This window comes from Dipodomys ordii, unplaced genomic scaffold, assembly GCF_000151885.1.
Source record: "Dipodomys ordii isolate 6190 unplaced genomic scaffold, Dord_2.0 Scaffold115, whole genome shotgun sequence".
NCBI classification, from domain to species: domain Eukaryota; kingdom Metazoa; phylum Chordata; class Mammalia; order Rodentia; family Heteromyidae; genus Dipodomys; species Dipodomys ordii.
In genome coordinates, this window is record NW_012267331.1 from 4,978 (window position 1) to 13,997 (window position 9,020).

Below are 9,020 nucleotides of genomic sequence, written 5' to 3' on the forward strand. Positions count from 1 at the left end.
ATTAGTAGCTGAATTTGCTGGCCAATATTTTCGTGAAGAGCTTGGATCTGTATCATCAGGATTGCTCTCTTTATTGGATCCCTGCCTGGTTTTGAGTGTGTTTGGCAGCATCGAATGGGTTTGGAACTGGCCCTTTTGTTTCTATTTCACAGAAAAGTTTGAGTACCACCAGCCTCAATGTTACAGTCTTAGAACCTAGCCGTGGACCTAGTGGACCTGGGCTTCTCCTTGTTGGAGAACTGCTGATCACTTCCTCGATCTCATTGCTTGTTTAAGTGGGCTGTCTTCTTGGTTCATCTTAGGCAGTTGGTGTGTCTCTAGGAATGTATCCATTTCTACTCCATTTTCCATCTGGAGTATAGGTTTGGGAAGTAGTCCATTATTGGTTGGGTCTCTTGGATGTTTGTTGTTTCCTTTGGCATCTTAATTTTGCTGATTTGAGTTTCTCTTCAACTCAACTACTGGCCTATCACTTTTATTGAATTTTTTCAAAGATCCAGCTTTTTGTTTTCTTAATTATATACATAAGATAGAAAACTATAGTTTTTAGTCTCTAGTTCATCAATCTCTGCCCTAATCTTTACTCTCTCTGTCTGGTGGCTTTGGGTTTGGCTTGTTCCTGTTTTTCTGGCAGCTTTAGTTGCACCATAGGTTATTTACTTGAGCTATTTTCATGTTCCACATTTTTTGATCTTTTATTGAAAACAAGAAGAAATGAAAAGTAATTTCACCAATGTCAAGTTTCTGAGATGTTCAGGCAGCCAGACTGACCTAACTCCAAACACAATCACTGGACCAGAACCTGGGTCCCAGTGAGCCATATTTTATTTCCTTGTTATTCATCACGAAGGGAGGCTGAAAGCCTTCCTCTGCGGGCCTCGGCTCCGCCGCACTCGGGCACCCTGAGTGGCGGCTCCCCTGGGGTCTCTCCTTCCCAGCTTGGTGCTTCTCCAGGGTTTTTCCTCTTCAGGAGCACCTTGACATCCGTGCCGTGACTAATGTGCAGACTCCATCTGCATCTGCATTATTGTGTTCTTGCTGTCACTGTAAAGTGGTGTACCACTTGGGGCCCTGGCCGCTGGACATCTACAGTACTTCAGAACCTGGAGTCCATTCTCAGCAAGAACTGTTTCTGGGCAGAGATTCCAAGGGGGCCCTCCACTTTAACCCCACTGCCCCTCCCAGGCCCACTCTGACCCTCACCCGACCCCACAACCCACCGCTACCCTAAACTTCAAGAAAGGCCAAACTCAAAGATATATAGTCACTTTTGACATGTAAAATTAGAAAGACTTCTAAAGGTCATATTGCAAAACAGAGAGCAAAGTGTATAAATATTCACAAAAATGTTCAATGTTGATAATCACTTAGAAATGTTAAATAAGCTCCGCTGGCATCCAAGGAAATGCAACATAATCAATAAGGTTTTTACCCTCCAATCAGAAGATGGCGACTTACCATAGATACAGCTCAGGACACATGCACACCTGACACTGGTATGTCTGGAACCGAGTTAGCAGTGCTTTTACACTTGCCAACTACCGGAAAAGAGCTGTTTTACGTTGAATTCACATGTAGGCATTCATTTCAAATCAGTAACAGAAAGGTAAAGTATGTTTCTAAGGTTGCAGATTTCTGCACTGCTTTTTAGTCAGGAAACTGTCTTCGACATCAGGAATTGGTAGAGTCGACTGTCCCTGGACATGTGTTTTATGAAGTGCTGACATAATTACGAAGGACTGAGAATGGCGTCCCTGTGGCGGTGGCCTGGCACTGCCCGCGGCACCGTTTCCTCTACCAGCAGAAAGAGCACAACGCAGGAGACTGGTCGCAGCCATGGGCAGTGGTGGGGTGATGAGGAAAGCCGAGGCCCCGCACAGCGCATGGAGAAACCCTGGAATGACAGCACGGTGAGACCGGGGCCGGCCAGGAAGGGCAGCGGCTAAGGACAAGCACACAGCCAGACCCAATGCCACCTGGCTGCATGCGAGGGCCGGGGCGAGGGTCCCTTCTAGACACTGTCCACAGACCTGCCTCTGCCTTCCCAACACAGGTGCCCTGAACTCACCCAGGGCCCTCCAACGGGGGCCAGCAGCCGGGCAATGTCAGCCTGAGGGTGGGGGGACTCAGGAGCTGGGCGATGCCAGCCTGAGGGTGGAGGGGGGACTCAGGAGCTGGGCAATGCCAGCCTGAGGGTGGAGGGGGGACTCAGGAGCTGGGCGATGCCAGCCTGAGGGTGGGGGGACTCAGGAGCTGGGCGATGCCAGCCTGAGGGTGGGGGGACTCAGGAGCTGGGCGATGCCAGCCTGAGGATGGGGGGACTCAGGAGCTGGGCAATGCCAGCCTGAGGATGGGGGGAACTCAGGAGCTGGGTGATGCCAGCCTGAGGATGGGGGGAACTCAGGAGCTGGGTGATGCCAGCCTGAGGGGGGGGTGACTAAGGAGCCTGAAGCAGGGCCATGGGCCATCAGGAAGCCAACGGCGTGGGTCCTCCCAGGGTTCCAGTAATGAGAACCTGTGAGAACCAAGCTGCTACGCCTCAAGCAGTGGCGTCAGCAAGAGGGGCTGCTCTGCTGTCCAGCAGCTGGCCGGAGAGGGGGGCTCCCAGGGGTGCCCACCACCGCCAGAGTGACACACCTGTCAGGTCCTGCTCAGCTCTCCGGAAATAATGCTGAAGCATCTCTAAGATGGAAGAGTACTCAGTCCAGGAAAACCTGCGTGGGCCACGACGAACTCGCTAGCACATGGATGCACATGACCACCACATACATGAGTGGATGGACGGAACCTAGCCCAACACACCGGGCTTGGACCGCAGTCTGCCGGACCCCTGGTGGCAACGCACCCCACCCCACCCAGGCGAGCCACCCACAGGCCCTGGGTCACTGTGAGTCCTGTGTCCAGTGTGACAGTCCACCCAGGTGAGCCACCCACAGGCCCTGGGTTACTGAGTCCTGTGTCCCTGTGTGTGATCACCCAGGTGAGCCACCCACAGGCCCTGGGTTACTGTGAGTCCTGTGTCCCTGGGTGACAGTCCACCCAGGTGAGCCACCCACAGGCCCTGGGTTCACTGTGAGTCCTGTGTCCCCTGCATGTGATCACCCAGGTGAGCCACCCACAGGCCCTGGGTTACTGTGAGTCCTGTGTCCCTGGGTGACAGTCCACCCAGGTGAGCCACCCACAGGCCCTGGGTTACTGTGAGTCCTGTGTCCAGTGTGACAGTCCACCCAGGTGAGCCACCCACAGGCCCTGGGTTACTGTGAGTCCTGTGTCCCTGGGTGACAGTCCACCCAGGTGAGCCACCCACAGGCCCTGGGTTACTGTGAGTCCTGTGTCCAGTGTGACAGTCCACCCAGGTGAGCCACCCACAGGCCCTGGGTTACTGAGTCCTGTGTCCCTGTGTGTGATCACCCAGGTGAGCCACCCACAGGCCCTGGGTTACTGTGAGTCCTGTGTCCCTGGGTGACAGTCGATCACCCAGGTGAGCCACCCACAGGCCCTGGGTTACTGTGAGTCCTGTGTCCCTGTGTGTGATCACCCAGGTGAGCCACCCACAGGCCCTGGGTCACTGTGAGTCCTGTGTCCCCTGCATGTGATCACCCAGGTGAGCCACCCACAGGCCCTGGGTTACTGTGAGTCCTGTGTCCCGGTGACCACCCCCTGCTCAGCTTCTGCCCCACTCACAGGCTGTCTCCTGTGCTGAGGACAGGCACGGCTTCAGGCTTCCATGCCCACCGTCCTGAGGCCTTGCCCAGGGGAAGGACCGGCTTCACACCCAGGAAAACCCTCATCACAAGCGTGACTCAAAGGCCCCGCTTCTCCACCTCTCAGCAGACCTGTGAACTCAGCTGTCCCCACGCATGTCTGGTGAGGGGACGCACGTCCAGGGAGCCTTCAGCCTTCCCCTCCCCCCCCACAGCAAATGACCATCAGCCCACACACCTCTGGCCTGAGTTTTCTTCTACCGCACTGGATTTTGAGGTGTGTGACAGCCATGGTCTGAAGGCCAACGGGCCACAGCCAGAGAACGATTCCAGGCACAACACCCCATCTGTGACTTACCAATCCATGTTTTATTGCATAATAATCACATGTGGAATGTGCAAAATGTTTTTCATCGTACAACAGTCTGCTTTCCTCTAGTTTATAAATAAATACACCAAAACCATTTCTGCATTTAAGCAGAACACAGAACAGGACACTCTTGCAAATTTCTCAAAGCAGCTCTGGTTTTACAAACTATGAGAGACAGGTCTGGCTTGCAGATCCTCCCGAACACAGGGAGAAGAGACTAGGAAGACGGCAGTCACCAAATAAACTCCATTTAAAAAAGAATAGTTTGTAACACACACACACACACACACACACACACACACACAGAATATCCAAGTTGTGGTTATACTGTGTGTAAATTCAGGCAGATGGCCCCAAATACAGACCGTACAAACTGTCTAGAGGTGGAGCAGGGCACCCACAGCCGCCTGCCCAGTTCTTCCATTTCTGCCATGCCGATGCCCGCACAGCTGCCAGGCCGGGAGGGGAAGACCTGGTACGCAGCCCAACACCCCCTCAACCTCCTATTCCAGACTTGTTTATTCAAATACTTCTAACCTGTGATGTAATCAACACTGTCAAAGCACTAGTAACATTAAAGCATCCAGAATTAGTCATTTTCAGAAACACAATCAGACATTCCCTCAGATATAAAGTATACGGCTGGTTGGGTGCTGGTGGCTCACACCTGTCATCCTAGCTACTGAGGAGGCTGAGATCTGAGGACTGTGGTTCCGAGACAGCCCAGGCAGTAATGTCTATGAGACTTTCATCTCCAGTAAATGATTCAGAAGAAGCCAGCAGTGACACTGTGGCTCAAGTGGCAGAGCGCAAGTCTTGAGCATTGAAGCTCAGGGACTACGCCCAGGCCCAGAGTTCAAGATCTAAGTCTAGCAAAAAAAATAAAAATAAATAATAAAGTATTTGACTAAACACCATTATGTGAGAGAATGGAATCCAGGGCCTGGCTAGGCAAACAAATCAAGAAAGGGCTGGGAAAAATTTCAGGTGAAAAGCTCCAGTGTCTCTATCAGGAAGGTTCTACCAACTCATCTCTACAATCAACAGTCCCCACTAGAGGCTGAAACCACAAAAAACACAGAAAGAAATGCGCGCATGGCTCAGCCGTTTTGTAATGTACCAAACTGCCGACTTTTAACCTTCCAAATACACTTCCACCTGCCTACTTCCTATACCACCTGGAACAGTGTTTCACCTAGGAACAATAATCCTATTCACGTTCTGTTACAAATTATTGCTCTACACCAAAATTAAGGGTCCGCAACATTCCCTAACTGAACACGATTTGTGCTTGAGCCTCCAGTCCCTGTCATCCTCAGCTACTGCCCCGGGTTCAAGTCCCAAGCGCACGTGGCAGAGGTGCCGCTGAGTGTACCTTGGCCCGCAGCGGAGGAAGAAAGACCAACACCGGAGGAAGAAACAGTCAGTCTGCACCCACCGAAGCCAGGGTGGAGACCGCCAGGGCCCCGAATCCACGTGAGGAGGACAAAATCAAGTCCTGACTTAATCCCACCTGCCTCACAGGGACAGGACGTGGAGTCAGCCTGGGCATGGCTGACACCGTGGGCAGACAGCCGCTGTGAGGCCACCGGTGCCTGTGGAATTCCAGCAGCATCTCTCCCTCCAGTGAAGAGCAAGTGCCGGCCCGGGAGGCAGACCTGCCGTGGGCACAGCGTGAAGGCGCTCCAAGCACGGTTGTGTATCTGTCAGCTCCCACACGGGACACCGAGTGAGCGCTCTTGTGACTCCAGTTCCTAACCATGAAGATGATGAGGCCCTGAGGCTCGGCCACACAGCTAAAGACACATCCTGAAGACACAGATCCACGCTGGTGTTAAGAGGCGGCTTTGCAGGTGCTCCATCACTGTGGGCATCAAACAGAAAAGCCAGTTTCCGAGCCCCAAGTCCAGCTGCTGACAGGAGGCCCACGCCATGTGTGGTTTGGTGTGGCACTGGAAAACCTAACCCAGATTGAAATCAGCTCCTCAGTTACTCCTCTTTTCTCCTCCTCTTCCTCTCCTTTCTTTTCACCTGCAAGTTCTTCAGTTCAGTCATCACATTCAAAGTCTTGTGAACCCACATTATCTAAAACAATCAGTAGGAGACATGTTTAAGAACCGGAAGTATATATCCAAAGAAAAATAAGAAGGTAACTCTGCAGCATACCTACCACAATGACCATCGCGTTGAGCAGCAGCGGTGCCGAGAACACGAGAGAAATGAACATCCCCCTGGAGTCAAAATACTGGTGCTTTGAAAACGACCTGTTTAAAGGAAGCAGATGACTGCGTGGAACAAATGAAGCCTGCCTGTGAGAACAGCAGATCAGAGACGGAGGGCGGGCGCGTGGGCGGCTGCCACAGGTGCCCCAGGGTCAGCGGCAGACTCAGCATCAACGCCAAGACACCAGGGACGTCACAGAGGAACGGCTGTAATTACACAACAGCTACACTCACACTCCTGGTACCTAAGAAAGGCCTGTGCTTGGACTGCTGCCTTTAGTTGGCACATTGACCTTGCCAGTTAGATGGTACATGTGAGAGACTGAAGATCCCAACCTGCCAAAACAGAGCTGGGAAGTGGCAGCCAGCCCGGAAACACACCAAAGAGCTGTTCTCTTTAATTCAGTAGCAAACAATGATGCAAAACCTGCTACCTGCCGGTAGTGGGCTCTGGGTTTTAGCAGCAAAGTGAAGACAAATCCCAGAGGCTAGGCCTTTATTGGAAGGGGAGGGGCTCAGGTGATTGAAAGCACACCCTAGGGAGCAGGAGGGGCCCCCACGGGCTGCAGCGGCAGCAGAGCTGGCAGGACACCACCGGCACCCAGACAGGAGGGGTGGAAGGTGGGCCACGGTATCTGTTCCACTGCGCTTTCCTGGTCTGAGTTGGGAGCCTGCTGGGAAAGCTACTTGGTCAGGAGGGCGGAGCGGTGGCTGTGGAGGCTGTGTCAAGTAGTCAGGGCTCACAGGGACCACCTTCTCCCATGAAAATCGCTTTAAAGTAGACCAGAGAATTCCCTCACACCATCTCAACTATCTCAACCACCACCAGAACCGGCAGGATTCAAAAGTGGCTGTCATTCTAAAACAGTTTTTTTCAAGGAGTGGATTCACAGGTGCTGCAGGGTTTACGCAACGTGCTTCTTGCAGCCTCGTCTCCCCGAGTCTGACACTCTGCACGCGCTTCCTGTGCCAGACACAGAGAGCTCACCTCCAGTGCACTGCAGCCACTTCATTGATATACTCAGCACAGTAGACCAACGCCACTGGGAGAAAGAAGCCATGTTAGAAAAAATTGTGAAGTTACACAATACACACAAAATATAAAAACAAAACAAGACTGACAAGCCTTCAAGATTCCTCAGGCCCCAGGGACCGCCCTGCTATGGCAGAACATGCCCATGGCTGGGATCCGAGAGAAAAGCCCACGCTCTCTGCACGGCTGACTGCCCAACGTAGGCCCTGCCTGACCGTGCAGAGAACACGGGAGGCGGGGGGGCGGGGGGGGCAAGGGGGCAGGAGGCGGGGGGGGCAGCAGCTGTGTCCAAGCCCAGAGCCAGGCTTCTGGCTCTGGAGGCCTGGACTCTCTCACTGTCTGGCTGCTCCTCCTGCCTGGACACCTGGCACTTCAGCTGCAGTCCCTGCAGGACACTTTTCACCCAGCACTTTGCCTTCCTGTCAGAATGCTCAGGGGAGCTGATATGGGTGAAATCAGGTCTGGGGTCATCATGGAAAGGCTCCATTGAGTTGAAGTCTGTTTTTCTCACTGCTACAGCCTGGCATTCCCTGGGACATCACAGGTAAGGACTCATGTGAAACAGACACAGAAACTCTGCCCACCCCTATTTGCATATAAACATGTCTGTGCTGCCAACTCTCATGTCTTTATCTTGCTCAGATCCCTGTTCTGTGCCAATTGAGTTGCCTGAAATCAGCTGCTGCATTTTTTCTATCAAACACATCTTGCAATGTCCACAGAATCAAGCCACGGGTTTGGCCCAGATAACCTCATTGTCTTTTGTCTAGTGTATCAGTAACGACAGAACACTTAGCTCCTTGCGGCTGTGCTGACGATCCACCTGTGGTTTCCATGCATCTCTGACCCTCAATTCTTGGGGCCTTTACCGGTAAAACCATTTACAGGAATACCCATCGGTACAGAGACAACCACTGTCTCACTGAGCTGGCATTCAGCACCCTCCCTGGCCAGTATGACCGGACGCTCTCCATAAACTCTTTTCATATGCAATGCCAAAACTACTCTGGTTTCCATGCAGAACACCAATGGAAGGGTTGGGGATCCTGTGAAAATATGCACTCTAGAGGTAGAGTGTGCACATGTGCGCACACACACATGCATGCAAGTGTGCGCACACACGCGCACACACACACACACACCAACCACATCACAGCAGCCCGTTCTGTCCCTCACCTAGGCACAGGAAATGTCCAATCTGTAGTTTGTACCTCTGAGAGGAGAAGCAGGTGAGGAGCAGGCACAGCAGGTGGAAGACCAGGAGCCCCACGAGCCAGGGCTCCGTCCAGTCTGTCTGCTGTGGGGACAGGCAGGTGAAGAGCAGTTAGCAGGCTGGGGAAGGAGGGGTGTGGGTGCGGCTCCTCAGAGGCCCCTCCGCTAGGGGCAGCAGTGCTGGGTGCCTGGAGAGCAGCCGGGCCTCACCCACGGGGAAGGGAGGCCCCCTCCACCACACTCATCTCACCAGCCTCAAACAGGTTTTAGGACCGAGCACAGACTGCGGCTCTGGACTGAATGCAATCCTGTGAAACCAGGGCCAGCCTGTGCCAAGGGGCCAAGGGGCCAAGGTGAGCTGGCCCTGACACTCCCGGCCCGGACACTAGTGGCCCTGACACTCCCGGCCTGGACACTAGTGGCCTGGACACTCCCGGCCTGGACACTCCCGGCCTGGACACTAGTGGCCCTGACACTCC

At 53.3% G+C, this 9,020-nt stretch overlaps 1 protein-coding gene across 1 annotated transcript; it reads right to left on the reverse strand.

The window, feature by feature from the left end:
• Nucleotides 1–4,808: 4,808 nt before the first annotated feature.
• On the reverse strand, nucleotides 4,809–8,653 carry Tmem18 (transmembrane protein 18; the record flags this gene model as incomplete). Its single annotated transcript, XM_013028866.1, has 4 exons — nucleotides 4,809–6,159; nucleotides 6,245–6,338; nucleotides 7,285–7,339; nucleotides 8,506–8,653. Coding segments are annotated over 4 exons (393 nt in total), but the record flags the coding sequence as incomplete, so codon positions are not given.
• Nucleotides 8,654–9,020: the final 367 nt, after the last annotated feature.